The sequence below is a fragment of the Bos grunniens genome, chromosome 1 (genome assembly GCF_055505025.1).
Source record: "Bos grunniens cultivar Pamir isolate PY7600 chromosome 1, Bosgru_T2T1.0, whole genome shotgun sequence".
Classification (NCBI taxonomy): domain Eukaryota; kingdom Metazoa; phylum Chordata; class Mammalia; order Artiodactyla; family Bovidae; genus Bos; species Bos grunniens.
In genome coordinates, this window is record NC_141165.1 from 98,575,334 (window position 1) to 98,602,114 (window position 26,781).

A 26,781-nucleotide genomic window follows, 5' to 3' on the forward strand; every position below is an offset into this window, starting at 1 on the left:
GCTGTTTCGGAGAAGATTAACATTTATGGGGATAAAATATCTTATCCCCATTTCTTTTATGAATTATATCATTCATCCAAGGAGTAAGTTTCCCAGCTGGATTGACTAGAAGACAAGTGCCATTGACAAAGGCAAGGAAGTTGAAGTTTGACTTTGACTTTAGTTTGACTGAAAGAAGAAAGATAATAAACCTGGTTTCTGAGGTGTCAGATTTCTGGTAATAGCTGAACGTTCAAGTAGAAAAGTGAAGTTGAACTGACTTTTTTAATATGAATGGAAGTGACTTTTCTACTCAAACAACATGGAATTGGGGTCTAACCAAAATTAGATACATGGTAAAAAAAAGAAAAAATGAATGTGCTCTGTCATTCTCTTCTCTTTTGATGTGTAATTACTATGTGGGGGACAGGATATATTTTCATAGTTTGTGTTTTCTTCAGCTGGCATCATGGGAAATGATAAATGCAACTGTGATGAAAACGTTAAATAAGTTTGTTAAACAAAAATAAAAGTAAGTGAGTTGGGAATGGAAAATTGGAGGTGTGATTATTATTATCTATTATGTCACTGAATTCTGTGAAAGGACCTGTGACCAACATAAATCATTCTGGGATGGTTTTAAGTACTATTTTAACTGTTTGGAAGGAAATCAGATCCTCTGAGGGGAGACCATCTTCTCATTCCATCCATACAAATTCAAGTGAAACTTCACCAGACCCCGGGGTTTGTAATGTTCAGTCTTGAGGGCTAATCTTGCCTAATTTCTTCATGAAAGAAGCGTCCTGAAGATGCTTGCCTTATTTCTCAGTTACTGGGGGTTCCCTCAGCCCCCCTCACCTTTCGGTTTCTTGTCTCTTACCTCCTGTCTCACATCCCTTACTAATAGCAACTGTAAAGCAGTAGTTACTAAATGGTTATGAAACTCTGATTTGAAACCAAGATGATTATGTTGTTTGGGAGGGAAGGGAAAATGGACTAAATAAAAGGAAGTGACTCTGAGCTGTTAAGAAGGAGAAGACCATTAATAGCCACATCTTGATTTTGTTCCAAAGCCATCAAAAAGAGTCAGGGAACAAGGTGATAATAAGAGCAAATGCGTTCCTCAGACAAAGGAGCAGACAGCAGGGTACAGCAGTTCAGGGAAAGAGGCAAGCATTAGGGAGAGCGTGCAGAAGATGCGCTAATCCTTCTGAATCACACTGGCAGGAGCACAGGCCGTTTGAACTCCTTGGCAACTTCAGCTTGGACTCAAAGTGGATTGCGAGGAACGAGAACAAAAGAAAAGTTCACTCTGAGTTCCTCTTGTCAGAGCAGGGGAAACTGCTTTGAGGCCAGCGCTAGAAGATGCTAATGGCAGAAGGCAGAACTGAGTCAAAGAAGAAAATAAAAATGTGTCAGGTCACTGGGAGCTTGCCTAATGTAAAGTGAGATAAAATCACCACTGACAAGACATTCAGCCTAGGTCCCACCGCGTACTGCTGTGTCAGCTCAGCTGGCAAAAATCTGAAGATAATGCCTCAACTGCTCGGAGAATACGCCTTCCCTAGACAAACAGTAATTGAGCTCTCACTGTGTTGGCTGTTAAATGCTGGAAGGTGCGATAGGAACCCTTATGTCCTTGGACCATCTGGTTTTGTGAGCCAGAAAGGATCCTTGGAAAGGGGTACTGGGAAACCACTGCTGACCCTGGAAGGGCACAGCCCAGCAGAAAATAGGGTAGGATGGAGGAAAGTAACTGGAAAGAGAGAGGCTTCTCTTTAAACTCCTTAAGAAGACAGACACAGTGACTGAGTCTTTCTTCTCCAGGCCTGACATTCTCAACCATAAATCAAAAAGTTGAACAAGGCAATCATACCTTCCCTTTGGGCAGGTTTGGAATTGTTTTGGGAGTTATCTGGGGATCATGCCAGGGAGCTGGGACAACATAGGGGATCTCGTCTGTTAAAAAAATAAAATAAAATTACCTTATTGAATTCTTACAATCAAATACTGCCAACTAGCATTGCTTCCACTCATGCATCATTAAAAACAAACAGATATTTCCTTGGTATTTCCAAATACCAAATACCTAACAAAGTTTGAACTTAAAATGCACCTTGATTAATATGTGAACCGGTAATTTTTTTTAAGCATAACTAACAATTCAGTTCCTAACATGAAAGTGAAAGTGTAGTCACTCAGATGTGTCTGACTCTGAGACCCCATAGACTGTAGCCCACCAGGCTCCTCTGTCCATGGAATTCTCTAGGCAAGAATACTGGAGTGGGTTGCCATTCCCTTCTCCAGGGGATCTTCCTGACCCAGGGATTGAGCCCCAGACTTCTGCATTGCAGGCATATTCTTTACTATCTGAGCCACCAGGGAATGGGGCTCTCTTAATGTGGAAATCTGTAATCAGCTGCAGGAGCTAGATGCATCATTGAAAAACTTTTAAATGTTAAAGATGCCAGTCTCCCCTCCAGATTCTAAACCAAGGGTTGCAAACTAGGCAAACAGGTTTTGCCTGACTAGCAGAATATTTTTTTAAAAAATTGATCCAGCATTTAAAAGTTGTGAGTTTCAGTGTTCTGTGATGGCCTAGAGGGGTGGGGTGGAGGGGGAAGCTCAGGGAGGGGATATATGTATACTTATAGCTGATTCATTTTGTTTTACAGCAGAAACAAACACAATGTGGTAAAGCAATTATACTCCAGTAATAAAATAAATAATAATAAATTATGATGAAAATGCAAAAAAAAAAGGTTTTATCTGAAAATCCAGATTTGTTGGCTATTCTGAAAGATTGGAAGATGTGACAACACTGGATCCACAGCAGCAATTAGCAAGAGGTGGATACCAGCCATCCTGTTTGGATGTGGCATCTGCTCTCGTTTGACCATCCCCACCACTCACATTAGGGTGACCACATAACCTGGCCAAACTCGGCACTCCTGAGAGTAAAACGGGTGCCTGGACCATCGACCTAAACCAGGACTGCTGTGGGCAATGAGGATGTATATAGTTACCTCACTTCACACTATTACACTGGACTTTCTTCTCTGATTTGCCCAACTATTAATTTGGTTATATGGTCATAAGTTAGGGATTCCCATAAGGAAGAAGGGAGAGAAAAGGTGTAAAACGAGTGAGAGACCTAAAGGGTGAAAAAAAAAAAAAGACATGAGAAAAAGCATATTACAGTGAATGCCAATTACACCAAACCTTCAGGTGAAGGCAGAGCCTTGCTGGTGGCTGGCTCAGCATGTAAGTTTGACCTTCCTGGCTCCCTGCCCTACACAGCACTGTCAGTTTTAATAAGCTGTAATCCTGTTGCTATGAGCGAGACTAATCAAACTGCAGAGAGCAGCCTGTTCCTAATCAGAAAGGCACAGGATAATCATTTAACTCTGTGGTTTCTCAGTGAGCTCCAAGCTGCTTCAACAGAAAAAAAAAACATCCTGGAGAAGATGGTTGCTTACACACTCTAATCTTGACCTTTTGATGGCCTTTGTTTGAAATTTTATTAAAATTCTTTAAATACACAAATATTTAGTTTGAAAAATGTGTTAAAAGAGTCTCTTCCCTTTATTCTCAGAGAAGAATAAAATATCCACCAACCGCCCCCCTCCCCCGACCCCCCGCCGCATACAGGAAACCTCAGACTCTTACTGATTTCTCAAGAGTCCACTTTAACTGATCACAGACCCAAACCCTCTCCCTGGTGGCTCAGATGGTAAAGAATCTGCTTGAAATGTGGGGGACCCAGGTTCGATCCCTGGGTTAGGAAGATCCCCTGGAGAAGGGAATAGCTACCCTACCCACTCCAGTATTGTTGCCTCGAGAATTCCATGGACAGAGGAGCCTGGTGGGCTACAGTTGACAGGGTTGCAAAGAGTTGAACACAACTGAACGACTAACCCTTTCTGAGAGAGTCAATTCCTAGGCAGGTTGATAAGAAGTCCAAGGGTCCCTGAGGAGACAGGGGTCTGAGGTTCTCGAGGAAGAGATAGGGGTCTGGAATTCTCAAGGAGGAGGAAAGGACAAACTTTTTTCTTTTTTCTCTCTACATTCCTTAGTCACATAAAACAGTTTTTTCTTTAAGCCCGGAAGTGATGATTATACAAGTTCAGTTCAGTTCGGTCGCTCAGTCGTGTCCGACTCTTTGCGACCCCATGGACTACAGCACGCCAGGTCTCCCTGGCCATCACCAACTCCCGGAGTTTACTCAAACATGTCCATTGAATTGATGATGCCATCCAACCATCTCATCATCTGTCGTCCCCTTCTGCTGCTGCCTTCAATCTTTCCCAGCATCAGGGTCTTTTCAAATGAGTCAGCTCTTCGCATCAGGTGGCCAAAGTATTGGAGTTTCAGCTTCAACATAAGTCCTTCCAATGAATATTCATGACTGATTTCCTTTAGGATGGACTGGTTGGATCTCCTTGCAGTTTAAGGGACTCTCAAGAGTCTTCTCCAACACCACAGTTCAAAAGTATCAATTCTTTGGCGCTCAGCTTTCTTTATAGTCCAACTCTCACATCCATACATGACTACTGGAAAATCATAGCCTTGACTAGATGGACCTTTGCTGGCAAAGTAATGTCTCTGCTTCTGAATATGCTATCTAGGTTGGTCATAGCTTTTCTTCCAAGGAGTAAGCGTCTGTTAATTTCATGGCTGCAGTCACCATCTGCAGTGATTTTGCAGCCCCCCAAAATAAAGTCAGCCACTGTTTCTCCATCTATTTGCCATGAAGTGATGGGACCGGACACCATGATCTTTGTTTTCTGAATGTTGAGCTTTAAGCCAACTTTTTCACTCTCCTCTTTCACTTTCATCAAGAGGCTCTTTAGTTCTTCTTCACTTTCTGCCATAAGGGTGGTGTCATCTGCATATCTGAGATTATTGCTATTTCTCTCAGCAATCTTGATTCCAGCTTGTGCTTCATCCAGCCCAGCATTGCTCATGATGTACTCTGCATATGAGTTAAATAAGCAGGGTGACAATATATAGCCTTGATGTACTCCTTTTCCTATTTGGAACCAGTCTGTTCCATGTCCAGTTCTAACTGTTGCTTCCTGACCTGCATACAGATTTCTCAAGAGGCAGGTCAGGTGGTCTGGTATACAACAAACAACTCAGTTTAAACTCTGTACTAGGGATTATGTAACAACAATGTATCCTGCTTGAGGAAAGTTTCTCCTTCCTGAAAACCTTCTGACTAATCCTGATATCTTAGAATGTGTATTATGGGAGTGGGTCTGGTAGGATCTTTCTGTTATTAAATTCTAATCCTGTTATCCTAGAATGTAAATTGTGGGAGTGGATCTGGTAAATTTTTACAACCTTGAGACATTCTTTTGATTTATTGTAGTAACTAATTTTAAAAGTATATAATTCCCTTGCTTAGACAAGTGGGGCAACCCCCGCCCCTTCTGATGTCTATGTCAGAAGCTTCTATGTCCCTTTTCACTGATAAAACTTCTTCTGCCACACAAGAGCCCTGAGCGGTCAAGCCTGGTCTCTAGTCCGAAGCTAAAATTTCGGAGATCACAAATCTGACATCATTCACTGTAAGCTATCATTTCCAAATCCGCTCAATGCCATTCAAGGTGTGATTACGGTCCTCAAACTGGGCTTGGGCAAATTAGGGGACATGGAATGGCAACTCACATCAAGTACCTACAGACCGATAGATGTCAACATGGTACTGTGGGCCACACAGACCAGTGCCAGCTATTCCCCAGCAGAGCAGTGGGAGCCAGGACTGAGCTCCAGCAAAGCTTCAGAAGCCCCCTGCACCTCAGGGCCAGAAGGCTTCTCTCTTCAGTCTGTGCTTCTTGTAGCCCCTTCAACTCAGGAGCAAGCCACCAGGAAGAGGCTAGTGCAATGGTTAACTTGAGTTTTAGTCCGATGGAGCCAGGTCTAACCTGGGAGCTGACTAGTGGCGGGCTTTTGGTAAACCACTCAACTTTCCAGAAATTCCTGGTAGGGCTCAGGCAGACAACTCAACCTTCCTGAAACTCAAGCTAGGAATAATATCAGCAACACACAGCCACGCTGTAAGAGTCAATGAGATATTTGTGGAAAGCATTTGCTAAGGCGCCTGGCACAGTAAAATACTCCATAGATTGTGGCTATTACTATTATTTTTATTATATGCTAGCATAGCCTTAAGGCCTCTGATTATGTAAAGTGACAGGTGCCTCCCTGAATCTCTTTCCTGGATTCTGCATTTAGTGTGAGTACACTTAAAAACAATGACTACACATGGAATCAATGTAGAAAAATTCTTTTCCAATGAAGAACATTTCTGGTACCATGGAAATTAATGTTTTGTTTAATAGATGCATTACTATTTATAGGAAACCAGATATTTTTTTAATTAAAAATGTTTATTGGTTATTGACTTTAATCAGTTTAAAGGAAAGAAATATTCTTTCAAATGTGCTAATAAGAAAAAGATCCAGAGAAATGGACAAAGTTGGGCAGAATTTTCAGTGCTTTGAACACAAATAAAGCTCATAAATTTTATATGGATTCTAGGATATTTATTAATACTTCTCCAACAACGGGCTTGACATTGAACAGGAATATAAACATATGAACAAGTCCAATCCAATATATTTCATAACAAGAAGATTCTTGAGAATAGAAATTCTGTCTTTTGTAAGTACCCTTGCCATTCATTGGAAGAGAGGTTACAGGGGGATCTATGAATTCTGAAATTCATGAACTTTGGAATTCACGTACATTCTTAAACCACTAATAAAAGAAGACCATAGAGATGGGCGCTCAACATATAAAAATATAGTAACCACATAATAATTAAAAACAATGTTCAGTAATGCCCACTAAAATGAACAAAGAGGAAAATACAGCATAAAAATATAAAACAAATATTTTATACCTTTACAAACAAAACAAAGGCATCTTTTTTGTTCTGTTGTTTTATAAAAACTATGTGTGAAACACACACGTATGTGTATTTTTACAGGAAACTTGACAAATATAGAAAAGCACTTATAAATAAAAATCACCTGTCATACCATCAACATGAATGTCATTCCTTTGACAAGAGCAGAAAAAAATTCATAGAATGAGACGTGATCAGGGAAGGCCTTCCTAGCCTCAGGACCTGCTGATGCCAATTTACCAACCACTTCAAAATCCATGGGCCAAACCTCTTTTTAGGCTCTCAAATATCTCCACTGTTGCCTGACTCCTGATACCACTGTATTTCAAATCAAGCCAATAGTGATCAATAAACAAGGATACATGTAAAGCTATGGTTCTAATCTAAAACTTCTTGTTCCCCAAATATTAAGAGCTGGATGGAATCTTAGATTCATCTAGAGATTCATCTAGTACTCTTCACTACACCTGTCCCCATTATTCAGAAGGAAACAGGAATGGGGAGGTTAAGTGATATATACCCAAGTGTTACAGCTGAGTAAGTGAAACCCAATCCCCTAACAGCCAGGCCAGGGCTCCGTCCAAGTGAACACACAGTGACTGAATCTCCCTAAGTGATGGAACTTCAGTCATCATGTGGCTCGACTATGAATGAGCCTGAAAGGCAGACCACAGTGGATCTGTATGACCAGATGAAAGCTGCAATGCAAACTTTCAGCTCCACACAGGCAAGTGTGGTGACTTTAGGGAGGAAAGTCACAGAAAGACCATATGGTCAAATGAAGAGTGTGCCCTGCACCAACTGGTCATTGGAGCAACGTGAGAGCTCCACATTCCATGGAGATGTGAGCCTGGTGAAGTCACAAGAGTCATTTCTGGTTGACTGGACTGCCAGGACAGCTTGGGAGGCAGAAGAATCCAAAAGAGGCCCCTGAGAATATTAGGATAAAAATGAAGAAAACTCTTGAATCAGCTAGATTCCTCTTGGTCAGCAGGCACATGTCCACAGAAGTCATACGACTTATGACCAATCATCTCCCTTCAAGTTCCAATCCAACGCAGTGAACCCTCAGATTCTCATCATCCCCACTTCAAGGCTGTCCTCTTATATCTAAAGCTTTTATCTTTGACTAAACAAATCTCTATTGACTAAAAGAGTGTAGAAATATGAAAGGTCATGTTTCAATTTCTTCTGATCAATCTAGGTCATTTCAGTTTTAAGAAGTCTCTTTAGCCTTATGTGGGCAGAGCTCAGTACAGATGTTCCTACTTTAAGCAGACTTCATTCTCAAATATAAGTGACTAAAGTTTAAAGTTTCGATCACTTCTGGCTCTCTTCTTCCCACATCACAACCGTGGTGCAGGCTTGATGTGAAGAGTCAGACTGGGTGCCACGTCTCAGGAGGCTTGTCGGCAGATGAGGTCTTTCAACTGAGCCAGTCTGTCACTTTTCAGTGCTTCCCGGATGGAGTGGAAAAATCCAAAGTAGTGTTCAAAGTTGTGCATCATAAGCAGGACGCCAGCCAACAGCTCGTTGGTCACCAGCAGATGGTGGATGTATGCACGAGTGTGGTTCTTACAGCAGTAACAGGAACACCCTCTCACCAGAGGACTGAAGTCCTCCTGGTACCTGAGGAAGGAAGTTACAATGATGTTCCACAAGAAACTGACAACCCAGACCACCTATTCTGCTGGCACATAACCAACAGTCAGTAACACAACTAGCAAACGTAGTGCCAGGCACCTGCTGAAGAGGGCAATGTAGTCAAAAGGTAATGGAGAGCACAGCGGGCCAGGAGATTCAGAAGTCCGGCTCTGATGGATACAGCCTCCTAGACCAAGGCTTACCAAGGAGCAGCAGCAGAGTCACATGCTCGCTGCCTCCTGCTGAGCACGGTTAGTCACACCGTAAAGGCACACAAAAATGTGAGGAGACACGGTTCTGACGAACGACACTCTTCTCCCACTTGCCATCAGAACTATAAGATTAGAAGAGACGGTATGACCTTTTACTTGCAGAGCTTTTTGCAGTTTACAAAAAACTTCTATATGTTCTGTCCCATTTAATCTCTGCAACCACCCGTGGAGACAGACATTTTTTCTGTCACTTTACCAATGAAGACTGGCCAATGGGGCTAAAAGGGAAGGCCCTGGAGCTACAATGACCGGGCTTGTTTCCTGGTTCACAACTCAACTCTGGAAAGTCACTTAACCTCCCCCAGGTCTGTTTTCTCATCCGAAATGTAATCAGGGAATAACAATGCCTTATTAGTGCTTACCTTATAGAGCTGTTACAAGAATTAGATGAGTTAATATAGTAAAGGACACAGACAGGCACATGCTAAGCACTATATGCACTATCTTTTATCAGCTATGAAAAAGAAGTTAAACGACTTGACCAAAGTCACACAGTCATGAGCAGAACCACAATCTGAATGCCAAATCTCCAAAGCTTCAAATCTATTGCTGATAAATATGGCAGTTTCCAATGACTTCCACAATGTAAAGGGGATTTTAGTAGTAACCATTTATATCACCCTAGCTTTTTAAAAACAGAAATGAATCTCTTTGGCTATTTTTCAATAAGTCAAATATGGTAAGCATCAGCATTTCAGACCTACAATCAAGAAATCGCTACAGAAAGAAGAACTAAGAATTTCGTATTCTTTCATAAATTTTCAAGTTTGTACTGTTACTGCTGCTGCTGCTGCTAAGTCACTTCAGTCGTGTCGGACTCTGTGTGACCCCATAGATGGCAGCCCACCAGGCTCTGCCAACCCTGGGATTCTCCAGGAAAGAACACTGGAGTGGGTTGCCATTTCCTTCTCCAATGCATGAAAGTGAAAAGTGAAAGTGAAGTTGCTCAGTCGTGCCCGACCCTCAGCGACCCCATGGACTGCAGCCTTCCAGGCTCCTCCATCCATGGGCTTTTCCAGGCAAGAGTACTGGAGTGGGGTGCCATTGCCTTCTCCGTGTACTGTTACTAGATAGTAATAAATAAGTCCGAGTCCCTAAAATGTCCCTTTACATAAGACCAAAAATACCCCAGCATTAAAACAAGTATACCAAGTTCCAGAAAAACCACTTACTTGTTCACTGATTATTTCCACTTTTGGCCAAATACAAAGTTACAAGATATCTTAGTTTAGTCTTTATAGAGGCAAATACTTTATTTAAGATTTATAATTTGTATATAACCAAGATGGCTTAAATCCCTTAAAATTTAAAAATCTTGTTGTATTTTATCTTGAATTCTTATTTTACACTGTCATTATTTAAAGTAATCATAAGAAATACCAAACAGTGGATTTGGTCTAATCCTCCTGACAGCTCTTCTAAAACATTAGTTATGAAGCCTCAGTTTTCTGACAAGACAAAGTACACAAATTCATCTACAGAAAAAAAAAGAGTTCTGCTAGCACTGAATTTGAGAAGGCCCAAACAATGTCCAACTATAAATATTTTATGAACTCATAAACTGAGAAGGGAACAGTTACATAAAACTTTTAAAACAGACTGAAATTAAAAAGACAGAAATCAAATTTAAAAAAAACAATCCTTACTTTTTTTCCTTCAGATTAATTTCAAATGATGTCATTTCTTGGTTGCAACTGGTTGTTTTACTTTTCTTTGTTTGATCCACATATTTTATTTCTTCCTGTGTTCCATTTTGTTGTAATACTGAGGGCAAACCAATAAGAAGTCTTGAATGAAGGTCAGGTAAAGAGGGCCACTGGTAGAATTTTTGTTTTAGTTACTATTTCAGGTCCTTTGACCCTGTAATTCCACTCCTTAGAACTTATCTTAAGGAAATGCACACACATTAAAAAAAGGAACATGTAACAAGGTGAGCACTGACCTGTAATCCATAGTATCAAAACCTGGGGATTCAACTATGTCTAGTAAAACATGGCTACAAGTATATATCTTATAATCTTACTCTCAAGGAATGATTTTTTAAAAACCAGCTGGGTGTGTGTATGTGTGTGTGTTTAAGACAAGAGGGGGAGGGAAAGAATAAATGTGTGTGTGCCTGTGTGTTGGGGTCATGTCTTATCATAATGTACATGCAAATTCATTGGGATTTGTAACTGCCTATATTACAGATTAAAAGTAGAATATGGTTTTAATTTATGTATTCTGTATGGAGACTCTGGCCCTCCAGGGAACTCAGTTAATCCAGAATTAAATGGGAATTTGAGTTGTGCCCTTGAACTCTTTGCTTTAAGTAAGAACATTGCTGGAATTGCAACAGAAACACTAGTTACTATGCAAAGAGCCAGCCAGAGTGCAAGTAGAGAAGTATTTCTGGGAACAAGTAATAACAATGCTAGGCCCAAGGAAAATGGGCAGATGGTCGCAGGAAGGTAAATTCGCCCAGGTGAAAGGAAAAAGCGATGTAACCTGAGCACTGAGCCCATGGCTATTCTAATTTTGCTGCCATTACTGGCATGCTGACGTGGAAAACCCTAATAAAACCCTGGCTTTTGAAAAGTCCTTGTCACTGGGGAAATTGCTGCCTACATCAGGCAACTAATTCTTGTGGAATTTTCACTTTGAAATTGGCAAAAAGCTCCAATTTACTATGCACATACACAAATATGATTCATAATAATACTTTAATTAAAATGTTTGAACTCAGTTTTTCCAATCATGAAGAAATCTGGCTTTCTCTGGCCCAAAAGGAACTGGTTTGTTCCAGAGAACTCAATACCAGGTTCTCTGTAGAGCTTTGCATATTCACAGTGCAGATTGACTAACAATCACCTATGTGCTGGCAGAAATAATTTCACTTGTAAATGAAGCCAGGAACATTTATAAAGTGTTTACGGCACACCTATCTATATACCAGAGAAGGCAATGGCACCCCACTCCAGTACTCTTGCCTGGAAAATCCCATGGATGGAGGAGCCTGGAAGGCTGCAGTCCATGGGGTCGCTGAGGGTCAGACACGACTGAGCAACTTCACTTTCACTTTTCACTTTCATGCATTGGAGAAGGCAATGGCAACCTACTCCAGTATTCTTGCCTGGAGAATCCCAGGGAAGGGGGAGCCTGGTGGGCTGCCGTCTATGGGGTCGCACAGAGTCGGACACGACTGAAATGACTTAGCAGCAGCAGTATCTATATACATATGTTATAGTCTGTCTAAAAGATAGTAAACCTGGCCTCCTCTGCTTAAGAATTTGATCAACTTGATTGATTTTGTTTCCAGAAGTAATTCCATTTAGATTAATGCTTAAGTTGTGTTATGGAAGTGTAACAAATCCTGAATGAAATTTTCATGACTGTGGGGAATAAAAGTCTCTGACCCTACTCAAATTTAAGGGGAGCAGCAGGCGGGAAAGGGAAGCACACTCCGAAGGCCAGAGGGCAAACGGGCCCACAACACGCTCCTGAAACACTGCAGAGACACTTCGAGGGACCCCAACCCAAAGTCTGTCTCCCGGTTCCTTTTCCATTGCCAGCTAAACATTAGGATCTGAAACTGATTTTCTTGACTTCTGAATAACTAAACAATAAAAGCAAATGGCAGTGCTTCAAAGGGAACATTAGCAGAGGAAAACAGCTTTCACATCTCAGTATGAAAAAAAAGGCAAAGTAACACTAAGATCAGAGGGGGTGAGACTCCCTGTATTTTAGCATGAGGTTTGCAAAAAAATAGACAAGAACTCCTTTGTGAAAAAACGAATTAACTTTTACCAAGCAGTTCAAAGGTTTTCTTTTCTTAGATTTTCATCACTATTCATTCACTCTGAATGTTCTTTTTTTTCTGGCTGTTAATAGAAGAGGTTTTGTTTTTCTTGGTTCTGCTCCCTACAAAAATCACTTCCGAATATTGATGAGCTATGTGTGTAGTATTAAGTGCCTGGTTCTGTATGCCAACATGCCAGGGCGTACAGATAAGAAACAAAGACGTAGTTTTATAAAAGGCTGCTTCACAGTATGCACATATTTCTGGTTTGTGACTCAAGCCAAAAGCTGATAGGAAATAGAAAGAATTTAAGGGTGACACAGAGATTAACTTCAAAAGACCTACATGTCTCTTCAGGATTCGGCTGGTAATCAAAGCTGAAAGTCAGGGCGCATCCCCGCTCTGTCACTTGATAAGGGAAAAAACTCTCAAATAAGTCCACTCCTCTTTCAATACACTCGAGCACCTCATCTGGCCGGCTAACACCACAGATGAGCCTGTGAAAATAATATGTACAGTGACATGAGGACAATGCCAGGAATGAAATCAGAGTCTTTCCAGAGGGCATTAACAGTAATAATAATGAAAATCATGGTTAGCATGACAGGCAGCAGATAAAGAGGCGTGGCGGAGACTACAGAGCTTTGGCGGCAGAAACCTGGACTGGAATCCCAGCTCTGCCATTTATTTACTTGCTGTGTTACTTTGGGAAGGTTTCTTAACCTCTCTGAGTTTTGGTTTTCCCATTTTAAAAACAAAAGCAAGAATACACATCTCATAGACTGGCTGTGAGGATGAATGTTGTACTTGAAAAAGCAGAGTGTAGTTTCTGACTCCAAAGAGACGCTAATAAGGGTTAGTTTTCTTTCCCCCTCATCTCTTCTGAAACAATCTCCAGAGTCTTGGACTGAACTCTGTAGCCTTTCTATCCACTGCATATGATTTTTTTTTTTTTTAGTGCAAAGCTGTGTGCTTTATTTCCCCTTCAAATACTCTTCCATGTTTTAACTGTACTTTGCTTATAATTCTTTTTCATTGTTGGCTCAAGAAAGACATTTTTACCTACTGTATTCTTCATAGCTCCATTTACAAAGCAATTCTTACTCTCGGAATTTCAACTCTGCCCACAGGATCCAAGAATCTAGTTAGCTTTCTTTATGCTTCTTTATATTTTCTCCATTAACAAAATGTCTGCATGGTGGAATGAGATGGTATTTCTAGAGGCAATAGGTAATGCATTCTGAGAATGTTAATAATATTCAACTAGGTTTTTCCACTAAAACAAGATGGGGAGATGCAATAGATCAGGGCTGGCTGGCTGCTATTTTTTATGTTTGTTTTTCTACTCATAGTCCCTTTTATAAACTGGCAGAGAAAAGCTTATAGACTCCCTGATTTCTAAAAGAAGTCCAAAAAAAGGCTTATGTAATATTAAACAACCAGAACCCTTAAATATATGCTGGTTTTTCTGACTACAGTTTCCTTCAAGTAATGTCATGTTTTTAGAACTCCTCTCCAACTGAAGCTGGCATTTCTACACACTTAGAGAAAGAAAAACAATCCCAGCTTTCAAATCCAGTAACAGACATCTGTGAGCATTTAATTCAAAAGAAGTCCAGAAAATGACTAGAAATACTAGTGCTGAATTGTCATCTGCACCCAAATGAAATAAGCACAGGAGGGAAAGCAATGAACACAGAGGGCTAGGATAAAACTGGGGCGAGGGTGGGGAGAATGCTGGCTGGGGTGCTGGAAATATCTTGTTCTGGCTGGTGTTTACAAGCATATACAGGAATAAAAATTCATCAAGGCATGCCTAAAATCCATATACTTAACTGCAAGCTATACCTGGACTCTTTTTAAAAAGTAGTAAAATTACATACATATATATATCACTCAGGGTATCCCAGGTGGCTCAGACCATTACAGGTAAAGAATCTGCCTGCAATGCAGGAGACCTGGGTTCAGTCCCTGGGTTGGGAAGATCCCCTGGAGGAGGGCATGGCAACCCATTCCAGTATTCTTGCCTGCAGAATCCCATGGACAGAGGAGCGTGGCGGGCTACAGTCTATAGCATCGCAAAGAATCGACACAACTGAGTGACTAAAAACAGCACACATAATATTACTCATCAGCCCGAGGGGTATAAGCATTACCCCATAATCAAACTTCTTAATGTATCTGCAGGAAAAAAAGCATGAATATTCATACCAACTGGGATAAAAGACTACAGTCTTTAAAAAAAAAGAAAGAAAAAAATGTGGATAGTCTGGTAAGACATCAGCTGTACACAGAAACTTACGGATTTTTTTGCCTTAAAATCCTGCAGATCACTCTTCTCTCTAGCACATAGTGAATCCTGTGATGGATGGAAACAGCCAGCCCCACTCAGGCTGCCAGTTCCCCTGATTTCAAAAAATACTCCTCCTCACTACCTGCCTCAAATCTAAGAACCTCTTAAAGGTCCTTATTGATAGAATCCGTCTTCATTCCACTGGAGATCCCAGATCTATCCTCAGCTTTCTGTGATTAAAGCCAGAGTTCCATGTGACTTTCTACCTGTCCCCAGGTTATAATGAATAAAGAATATTATTTATATTTGGCACAAGAATGAGGGGGAATAATATAACACTTGCCCTCACTTACAAGAATCAAATAAACTAACTCACATGGCACTGTCCTCTGGCCTACATTCTAAAATCAAAGGCAAGATGGCCTTGATGGAAACACCCCCAAGCAGACTCAGCCCAGAAAGAACATAATCAAAACATCAAAAGACATGCCCATGTAGAGACTGCATACTACACTGCACATTCTGCAGCCCACCAGGCTTGGCCTGCATCCTCCTGAACACTAGCCTTGGTTTGTCCTCGGGCAGCTCCGCAGTGACTGATGACAGCAAGTGTAGTCTAGTCTCCAGGGTCGCTGGATTCCCCTGAAAGCCATCCAGAAGGAAACCGCCAACAGGCCGCTTGGCTGTTTCTCGAGCCGACCTCAGCCTCTCCTCTGTCACGTCTCCACCTTCGATCACTCCAATGATCGAGCTTTTCTGGAGGACCTGAGGTGAGAAAGGATTGAACATTTTTAACTGTTTTCAGTAGTGGAGACCTCTGTTTAAATGAGCATTAGCTACCGGAAGCCCCCTGAAGAGACGAGATCTCAGCTGAAGCATGCAGGGGAATAGCACACTCTCCTTCCTGAGAACCTTTAGGGTTCCAAAGAACACAATCTGAAAGCCATTCAATGAAGAAAGAAAAGACTGAAGAGAAACTGAGACAATCAACATAGGCAGTCATGCTTTAGCTTAAACACACACCAGGAAGATACAAGAGGAAAAGAATAAAAGCAACAGCTTTCATTTGTAGAAATGGTTCTCCTGGTCTACTCTAGGCTACTTCTAAATCTCTTAGGACTCGCAGACTTAGAAAACAAACTTACAGTTGCCAGGGCAAGGGATAGTTAGGGACTTTGGAAAGGTCACATACACACTGCTATATTTAAAATGGATAACCAACGAGAACTCTGCTCAATGTTATGTGCCAGCCTCAGTGGGAGTGGGGTTTGGGAGAGAATGGATGCATATACATGTATGGCTGAGTCCCTTTGCTGTTCATCTGAAACTATCACAACATTGTTAATTAGCTATACCCCAATACAAAACAAAAAGTTTAAAGTTTGGGGGGAAAAAAAAATCTCTTAGTTATAAATAACATTAGGAACTGTGACACTGGGTTTCGCTGGGACAACTGATTGTCCATTTGGAAAGAGATAAAACAAAAATCAGTACTGTACACCATTCTCAAACATAAATTCCAGATGGCCCTAAAGATCTAAGCATAAAAAATATAGTTATACAAGTATTAGAAAGACAGATTTAGTATTTTTATACTCTTGGGATAAGGTAGGCCTTCCAAAGCAAGATAAAGCTTTGGAAGGAAAAGGAAAAGGCAGACATAATTGAGCACAGAAACATTAAAAAAAAAAATCCTTAATGAAATATCCTATCAACAAAAGTAAAGGGGAACGTACTCTTTGGAGGGATAGATAAATGTCTACACCATGGACAAAGCTCCAATAAATCCTCTAAGCAAAGGACAACCCTACAGACATCTAGGCAAATATGTGAATATGAACTTCAGAAAAACACATCCGGAGAGCTTACTAAACCTCACAAGGAAATGAAACCTGGAAATAATTACATACCATTTTTTGCCCATCACACTGACAGAAAAGTCTAAAGATAAAAATCAACACAGTGGAGGAAAAAGGGTTAGAGAAACGGCACTTACATACCCTTACAACTACAGAGAATAAAAATTAGTTCACCTTGCCTTATGCTAGGGCAAGCATACAACATCTACCAAAATGTCAATACTTTTATCTTTATACATTCTAAAATTCCACTTCTAAGAATATCACCTACAAATATATTTATTCATATGCACCAAAGTTTATTTTTGGTGCATATGAAACAAAGATGTGTAGAATAATGAAAAACTGGAATCAGGCTAAACATCCATCAATAGAGTAGAGGCTTAAGTAAAGTATAATATGTTCATAGCATGGCTTCCTACACAGCTGTTTTAAAAAGAAAGCAGAACGTATAGTAATATATACACTAACAGGAAAATAATTTCAAGACATTGTTAAATAAAAACAAGCAAATTCCTGAAAAGATGATCATATTCATGTAATAAAAACCAGAGTCATGCATATATGTAATAATTATGTGTATGTAACTATAAAAAATAAGGTTTACAAGGAAAAATACCAATCAACAGTGGCTCTTCGATAGAGGAAGTGGTGGGAAGGGAGCCTGGAAGGCTATAAAGAGGCTAAAAGGCTATGTTCCTCCTGCTTCTTGGTTTAAGCAGGAGGAACATAATCAGACTATTCCTCCGGAAAGAAGACTTCAGCTGCTGGGCGGAGAGTGAACTGAGCATGACTGTGGTTAAAGGATGGAGTAGAGATGACTTGAATCACTGGCGAAGACGAAGAGGATCTGGACTGAGGCAGTAGTGATGGAGTGAAAAGGAGACAGAGGATCTGCAACCTCGTCAGGAAGAACAATCAACAACTCAACACAACCTGACTGATTAGTTTCCTGGGGAGAGGACGCAGACAAAAATAGGACGACTCCTGGCTCCTATTTCAGATGTCCAGGGAGATGATGAGAAGAGCCAAGACAGGGAATCCTAGGACACCAGTGGAGGGTGAGGGAAGATGATTATTCTGTTTTGTGCACTCTGAGTTTGAGGTATCAGCCACTGAAGATACAGAATAAAAGTCAGGGCAATGTATATACTGGTGCGACGGCCCAGGCTAGACAGCAGGAGGTGCTTGGTACAGGCCTGCCACTCCCTCGCCTGCTGCCATGCTAGACACAGCCAGGAGACTCTCCTCACCCTGACGCACCGTGCACAGCTCTGAGCACCTTGAGATGAAACCCATTTACCATCCCTGGCCTCGGGAATACACACAGAAGGAAGAAAAGCTGACGACAGAATCTTGAGGAGTCTCGATACTTAAGGGCATTCAGAATAAGAGGATTCAATGGATAAGAGGAAGAAATCACAGGGAGAGGAAAAGATGCTTGCAGACATACAAAGCAGACAGTTACACAGGCCTGTTCCTTTACGTGACTGGCACAGCCCCATCTAGGAACTCGTTTTCATGGGTATAAGAAGTGTAACCACCAGGGACTTGCCTGGTAGTCCAGTGGTTAAGAATCCACCCTGCAATGCAGGAGACCCAGGTTCAATCCCTGGCCAGGAAAGTAAGACCCCATTTGCTGCCAGGCAACTAAGCCGGCACACCACAATTAGAAAGCCCACGCACCACAACCAAAGAGCCCGCGTGCCACAACTAAGACCCGATGCAGCCAAATAAATAAGTAAATAAAAAGTATAACCGTATTGTCTAAAATGGAACACACTTAAAAGGGGGCACTATCAATAATCCTGTCAAGACAACAGCATAAGGGGGACAGGGAGGGACCCAGGCATTTGCCCAACCCACAAGAACAATGTGAAATGGTGTGGCTGACAATACACAAGAGGGATTTGAGGCCTTTCTAATAATCACACTCTGTCACACTCCCTGTCCTCCTTTCTACTCATCCAAACATTACTCATCCTACAAGGATAATTACCGGCCGAAAACAATCACTAGCAAATAACTGTTAGCAGAGCTAACAATTCAGAGCCGCAGCAATGTCCCCACGCTGAACCCTTACTCAGATACTAAGAGTTCTATCAGAATGACAAGTAAGCTTCCTCTAATTATTTCATGTATATTAAGTTGATTAGCCGAAGTACATTTTTTATTAGTAAACTCAAAATAATGATCTTTCTCAAACTCCATGTGCTTTGCCACAGTGGGCCTGCTCGTGGCTCAGGATTACTCTACACAAATGACTAGACACTAAAAGTCTCTCCTCCGATTGCTGTCTCCCATTCTCCCACCTCCCCTGCTCTCTCCTAATGAATGCCTTCCTTTCCAGCTTTATTAACTCTGCTATCAAGACCCCTTATTCACTACTACAGCTTCATCTTCACCAGCTCATGAGATGATGAGGTTACTATGCCTTCAGGATATAGAGCCAGAAGGGGCACGTTGCAGACATATGTAGGGAACTGAAGCCAGGGTGGAGTGAACAATTGAATATTAACTGGATACTAAAAAGGGTCTTGAAAGACTCAAATCTCTGGGCAGAGGAACTGGGGACTGTCACACAGGGAGAACAGTGCTGAAGGAGAGCCAGAGGAAGAGCAGGTGTGAGGAGAGGAGATACTGAGTTTGTTACCTCTGAGGTGCATGAGAGGAACAGTCTAGTGATAGAATGTAGCAAAGGCCTGTGGCTGTGTAACTCTGAAGCTAAGGAGAGTGATCTTGATCATATACACAATTTTAGAATTTTCAGCAATTAAAACTAAGGGGAGCTTGCCAGAGAGAACATATAGTGTGGGATGAAAAAGAGAGCCTAAGACATCCTGCTGCTGCTACTGCTGCTAAGTCGCTTCAGTCGCGTCCGACTCTCTGCAACCCCATAGATGGCAACCCACCAAGCTCCGCTGTCCCTGGGATTCTCCAGCAAGAACACTGGAGTGGGCTGCCATTTCCTTCTCCTAAGACATCCTAAAGAGCAATAAAACATTCAGGGAAGAAAAAAAAAATTAGGAGAGTAAAAGAGACCAAGAAGTGAAGAGCAAGAAACAGGAGGAGGGGCAGAAAGGGCGGTATCACGGAATGTAAATTAGCTAGAGTTCCCAGGAGAAAGGCGAGGTGAGTGGTGCGGCTTTACCTCTGACTCTTCCTGTAGCTTCAAACAATTATCCAGGAAGAGAAGCGATCGGTCAACAGATTTTCTGGCTCTTTTTACGGAAGTTGCTTCGTTGCAAGTTGCCTCTCCATCTGAAATGCACTGGAACCAGTCTGGCTGAAGGGCCTGCTGAATGGCCATGAACTTGGAGGCAGTCATTTCTACTCGTCCTCCAACACCCCACACAGACACTGACTGCCATGGAACAAGGTGAGAGGAATTAGCAAGAGTAACGTGCAAATAAAAAGAAAATAATAAAATGATTAAAGCAATTCTAAATTCAATTCTTCTTTACAGCTGGAGAGATGGTGGCAAATGCAATCTTCTAGACGTGGTGGGTAAACAGGTTTCCCATACCATATTCCAAATTTTCTAAGGACCTGAGAGCTCACAGTGTCCTTCAATGTCCATTCAAGCCAACTGCTCAGTTATCGCCCAAGAATTCTGTGACTACTTTTCCAGAATCCCAGTCTTTCTCTCTCTTCCACCCCATGCTATTTCTGATTATACCACAGACTGATTTTTTTCTTTCAACACATTGCTCCTTTTGATTGGGATGGCCTTCCCCTACTTCTTTGCCTGGTAAAATACTATTCAAGACATAAGAGTTTAGATGCCATCTTCTCTACTGTGTTCCCCAAACTCTACTAGGCATAATCAATTGCTCACTCTTGTAAGCTCTATCAGCAATTTGTATTTATTTCTTTCATAGAAAAGATAGCCTTTATCACACCATTGTATATTTGTCTGAACCAAGTATCTAATATCATGGTTGTGCCCCAAACGCAGTCTGGGCCTCACACATTATAAATGTTTCAGTTCAGTTCAGTTCAGTAGCTCAGTCATGTCTGACTCTTTGCGACCCCATGGACTGCAGCACACCAGGCCTCCCTGTCCATCACCAACTCCCAGTGTTTACTCAAACTCATGCCCCCTGAGTCAGTGATGCTACCCAACCATCTCATCCTCTGTGATCCCTTTCTCCTCCCGCCTTCAATTTTTCCCAGCACCAGGGTCTTTTCAAATGAGTCAGTTCTTCCCATCGGGTGGCCAAAATATTGGAGTTTCAGCTTCAACATCAGTATTTCTAATGAATATTCAGGACCGATTTCCTTTAGGATGGACTGGTTGGATCTCCTTGCGGTTCAAGGGACTCTCAAAAGAGTCTTCAACACCACAGTTCAAAAGCATCAATTCTTCAGAGCTCAGGTTTCTTTATAGTCCAACTCTCACATCCATACAAGACTACTGGAAAAACTATAGCCTTGATTAGATGGACCTCTGTTGGCAGAGTAATGTCTCTGCTTTTTAATATGCTGTCTAGGTTGGTCATAACTTTTCTTCCAAGGAGTAAGTGTCTGTTAATTTCATGGCTGCAGTCACCATCTGCAGTGATTTTGGAGCCCCCCAAAATAAAGTCAGACACTGTTTCCCTATCTATTTGGCATGAAGTGATGGGACCGGATGCCATGATCTTTGTTTTCTGAAGGTTGAGCTTTAAGCCAACTTTTTCACTCTCCTCTTTCATCAAGAGGCTCTTTAGTTTTTCTTCACTTTCTGCCATAAGGGTGGTGTCATCTGCATACCTGAGGTTATTGATACTTCTCCAGGCAATCTTGATTCCAGCCTGTGCTTCATCCAGCCCAGCGTTTTTCATGATGTATTCTGCATATAAGTTAAATAAGCATGGTGACCATAAACAGCCTTTATGTACTCCTTTTCCTATTTGGAACCAGTCTGTTGTTCCATGTCCAGTTCTAACTGTTGCTTCCTGACCTGCTTACAGATTTCTCAGGAGGCAGGTCAGGTGGTCTGGTATACCCATCTCTTTCAGAATTTTCCGCAGTTTATTGTGATCCACACAGTCAAAAGCTTTGGCATAGTCAATAAAACAGAAATAGATGTTTTTCTGAAACTCTCCTTCTTTTTCAATGATCCAACTAATGTTGGCAATTTGATCTCTGGTTCCTCTGCCTTTTCTAAAACCAACTTGAACATCTGGAAGTTCACAGTTCACGTATTGTTGAAGCCTGTCTTGCAGAATTTTGAGCATTACGTTACTAGTATGTGAGATGAGTGCAATTGTGCGGTAGTTTGAGCATTCTTTGGCATTGCCTTTCTTTGGGATTGGAATGAAAACTGACCTTTACCAGTCCCGTGGCCACTGCTGAATTTTCCAAATTTGCTTGCATATTGAGTGCAGCACTTTCACAGCATCATCTTTAGGATTTGAAATAGCGCAACTGGAATTCCATTACCTCCACTAGTTTTGTTTGTAGTGATGCTTCCTAAGGCCCACTTGACTTCATATTTCAGGATGTCTGGCTCTAGGTGAGTGATCACACCATCGTGATTATCTGGGTCGTGAAGATCTTGCCACCTCTTCTTAATATCTTCTGCTTTTGTTAGGTCCATACAGAGTCTGGGCCTCACACATGATGAATGTTTAATACATGTTTACTCATTAGACATAGTTAGATACAGAATTATATGCAAAGACATAAATCTCGTAGTACACAAGAATCTCTGTATGTTCCTTTGGTTACTGCTTCCCCTACAGCATCTCTCTTCTTAGAATAGATGTACATAATTGGAGGACCACATACAATCTTTTTCATCCTGCATAACACTGTTTGAATGAATCCGTTCTCCCTTATAAATGGAATAAGCGAGGTCAAAATTTTCTTTTGAATTCAAATTGCAAAATAGAAAGAAGTGTAAAGAGGAAGACAAATTTTAAAAAAGGTATCTTAGGTAAGATTAATAGACGTTGTTGATATCAATAAAGTGGGTGAAGAAAAAGTAACTGTTTGTGAAGCAGCAGTATATACTGAAGTCTTTCCAGAACATTGTCCTCTGGGACAATGCAATGGGGCAGTATCTCCAATTAAAACTTTTAATGAAGTCCTTTGGATACTGTTTTTGACTAGCTAAAACCTCTGGCTATGGGTTCAGATTTTTCAAATTCTGTTCTAAACAGCAGTATTATACTGAAGTCCTACTATATATAGTTATACATGTGATAACACTCATCAGCAACTTTCCCTACTTTTCCTGAGGTTGTTAAAACGGCATATAAAGCATGGTACCAAAAGAGTATTTTTTTCTACCATTATAGCAATTTATTTTGGGGGCATGTACTTGACCTTTCTCTCCTCCCAAAGTTTTGGCAACAGTCAAAAAGCTGAGGATACATTCCTTACCTTAACTTATCCGTGGGCTGCCCTACAAACCACACCATCCCACGATAGTCATACAAACAAAGAGAAGGCATGAAGGGATCTGGAATGGGTCAGCATCCCAGGCAGTGGAATCCTTGCATCTGAGGGATCCAAGGGGCTGACTTCCTGAGACAAAACTTCAGCCTTGAAGGACCTTCTGAGAACATACCTTATTTGTTACATATCCAGCTGGGCAAGGGCTGACTGGATCATGCAGGGAACAGTATAAGAGTGATTCTGGCATGCCTGTATAAACAGAAAAAGAACCCCTAAAAGCACTTTCATCAGCAATTACACAGTGCTGTAACTGACAGCAGCTTCATAATGTGGCTTCATATCCATCAGGACAGATACTGCTGCTGCTAAGTCGCTTCAGTCAGGTCCAATTCTGTGCGACCCCATAGACGGCAGCCCATCAGGCTCCCCCGTCCCTGGGATTCTCCAGGCAAGAACACTGGAGTGGGCTGCCATTGCCTTCTCCAAAGTGAAAAGTGAAAGTGAAGTCGCTCAGTCGTGTTCGACTCTTAGCGACCCCATGGACTGCAGCCTACCAGCCTCCTCCGTCCATGGGATTTTCCAGGCAAGAGTACTGGAGTGGGTTGTCATTGCCTTCTCCAGCAGGACAGATAAAGTAACTCTAAAACAGAGTAAATTGCCCACACCCGACCTTAGAATTATAGGAGGCCTGTCAACATGAATGAAGATTATCTGAAACCTACAAATCCAAAAGAAGAATTAAACGTTCATGTCTAATGACACTGAGTTGCTACAAAGAAAATGTATAACCAGAAGCATGATACAATGAAAAGTGATTAATGAAATGCTGACCCTACTTGATTTGCTTTGAAGAAAATAACATTAAGTTCATTCTCAATAAGGTACCATCCAAGGGGTACTTGCTACTGGAAAGACGAAATTATACAGTCAACAGGTAACCTTATTAATAATAAATGGAGCCCATATCATGGGTCCCTAAGGACAGAATTATAGAAAAACTATAGGACACTGCAAATGGATCTCCTTTTCAGTAAGTTTTATTGACTCAAGATGACAGTTTCTTAGGTTTTTTTAATCAAAAAGACATTCGTTAAAAAAAAAATATTTATTAACTCATACGTACTTAAATTTTATATGCCACATTTTCATAGGAAAAAAACAGGATTTTGCTGAAGACCAAAAATATAAAGCAAACAACAAAAATCTCTGCAATTCTCCACCTTATTTTCTACAATTGCAATTATTACAATTATCTCTAGAAAGCTTATATTAGCTATTTTCACTTAATTATATGCTTGGATACTTTAAAGCCAGTTATTAAAATTGGTCTCAGATCAAGGGAAATGGTATTATATAAATTCCTCTATGGAGATACAGGCCCTTGTGACAACCAAGTCATCATGCGGTTTCCCTCAGAAGTAGCAAGACTGAATAACCAATGGAAACGGATTTTCAGTCACTTAAGTGAGTCCCAGACACTGAGGAAAAGCTTCAGAAGAAAACTGTTTGGTGAAGAGTTGGTTCTCTGGCTGTCACTGCTAAGCTTTTCCTATAAATAAATGGACACATATACTGGCATTTAAAATTCTATTTCTGGAACAGAAGACGATATTAACATATCAGAATATAGGTGAATATAAACTCTTCATCCTCTGCCATGTTTTAGGCTCAAACATGACAAGCCTGCTTTGGGTCTGAGGTGTGTTCCACGCAGTCCCTCACCTCTAGGTCTCTGCTCTCCTCCTGGAGCGTCACCCACACCTGTCGACCACCACCACTACACCCACCTCCCAACCTTGCTTACTCCTATTCCTCCTTGACCCACGAGGTCTCTATTCTGACCTCCATTCACATGGACTCTACAGCAGGTTGTATGTTCCTCCCTCTAGGCCCTCACCATACATGTACCTACTCCCGATCCTGCAAATGCAGTCACCACACTCTATTAGAACTACCTGTTTATCTTTATGCCAACTAGGCTCTGAGTTTCATTAGGGCAGTTAATTGTTTCCTACTCATCTTTGAGGAGAAGGCAATGGCAAGCCACTCTAGTACTCTTGCCTGGACAATCCCATGAACGGGGGAGCCTGGTAGGCTGCAGTCCATGGGGTCACTAAGAGTCGGACTCGACTGAGTGACTTCACTTTCACTTTTCACTTTCATGCATTGGAGAAGGAAATGGCAACCCACTCCAGTGTTCTTGCTTGGAGAATCCTAGGGACAGGGGAGCCTGGTGGGCTGCCGTCTATGGGGTCGCACAGAGTCGGACACGACTAAAGCGACTTAGCAGTAGCAGCATCTTTGAATCCCCAATGCCTATTCTTAGATGCTCAATAAATGCTTATTATATTCATGAATGAGTAACTGTATACATAAAGAGTCAAAAAACAAAAAGTATCTTCAACCTCCAAATTAATACACCAGAAGGCACATGCAAATAACTTGATTAACTTTTACCTATAAACTTTCCAACTCCTTCCTTATATTCTGCCAAGACTTCATGATGTTCTGCCCTATAAGAAAACAGAAAAATATGTAACATAATAATGAATCATTCTACAGATACTCTATGCAACAACTGAAGCCCTCTTCTCCTCAGCCAAATGAGCCACGTGACAGTAAGCGTAGTCTCAAGACACCAAGTACAACATATTCAGGAGTCCCCATTCATTAGGTTGGGTTCATTAGACAGGGCGAAGGTCTTTAATTTGCAAGTGGCTCTGTGAGAAAGAGAAACTGGCAAAGATCAAGGGCTTCAGAATATCTAGATTTTCTTCTTCCCCTTGTTCCTTTAAAATGACTGTTACTAATACAATCTTGCAGAGTAATTTGATCAAATAGCAGATTTTTCAATTAGGGATAAGGTCAGTATGTACATGACACAAAATGACCTCAACTCTATTAGTTCTGTTACCCTAGAGTAGAACTGGCAAGTACACATGCAGAGACAGAGGAAACTCTGAGGCTGGAGCACGAAGACATCCCTGCGGTCCCAAGTTTAGCCCCTATGGGGCATTATGGGCACCATCACCCCTGGGAACAGCGGCAATGAGGGTGGTATGGAAAAGCGAAGCAGCTCTAACATGTAGGTCTGGCCTGTGCCTTCCATGTTATGGTCAGATGATGTATAACATTTGATATCTCTCTTCTGATTTCACTATAAAAAGCCTACACATTTTGTATACAGAAGCAAAAAAAGTCTTTCTCTTTACTGCAACTTAGTAAGGTAAACAAGCTGCTGCTAAAGTTGACATGTGAATGACCAGGTCTCATACTTACAGTGAAGATAGTGTAAGCTGAGCCATGGCAGGAACCCCGTGGATTTTATGCAGCGTGTGATGGGTCAGGTGGGGGGCAGAGCCAGCCTTGGTGTACAGAAGGCAGCCTGGGATGTCCATGGTGCGGTCCCCTGTTTTGCCAAGGTTTTTTATTTTTCCGAGGCGACAGCCATTAACCACCTTGGTAAGATTTAGCTTCATCTCAAAGGGATTCCTCTAAGTCCTGATAAGAAAAGAACATTACATTCAGAAGTTCCATGACGGCTAAAGGCTAAACATTTTTGAAAGAAAGCAACTTACAGAAAAATAAATAACATGTTTCATATACTTCCCAGTCTAGAATTTTTTTAGATATCAGGAATAGGGGGATGGGAA

General features: G+C 41.4%; 1 protein-coding gene across 10 annotated transcripts in view; it reads right to left on the reverse strand.

The window, feature by feature from the left end:
• Window positions 1-26,781, reverse strand: part of QTRT2 (queuine tRNA-ribosyltransferase accessory subunit 2) — a 62,433-nt gene that overhangs the window by 29,257 nt on the left and 6,395 nt on the right. For 3 of the 10 annotated variants that reach the window (XM_086405619.1, XM_086405613.1, XM_086405652.1), the window contains exons 2-8: window positions 26,408-26,629; window positions 25,586-25,641; window positions 23,301-23,377; window positions 19,893-20,105; window positions 15,448-15,647; window positions 12,935-13,086; window positions 10,458-10,575 (exon numbers count right to left, since the gene is read on the reverse strand). In XM_086405619.1, the coding sequence (XP_086261745.1) occupies window positions 10,458-10,575; window positions 12,935-13,086; window positions 15,448-15,647; window positions 19,893-20,105; window positions 23,301-23,377; window positions 25,586-25,641; window positions 26,408-26,607 (1,016 nt within the window). In that variant the 5' untranslated portion in view covers window positions 26,608-26,629. Of the gene's footprint in view, window positions 1-6,508; window positions 8,874-10,457; window positions 10,576-12,934; window positions 13,087-15,447; window positions 15,648-19,892; window positions 20,106-23,300; window positions 23,401-25,585; window positions 25,642-26,407; window positions 26,630-26,781 lie in introns of those variants that run through there. The other 7 variants (XM_086405682.1, XM_086405672.1, XM_086405625.1 and 4 more) reach the window with 6 other exon arrangements.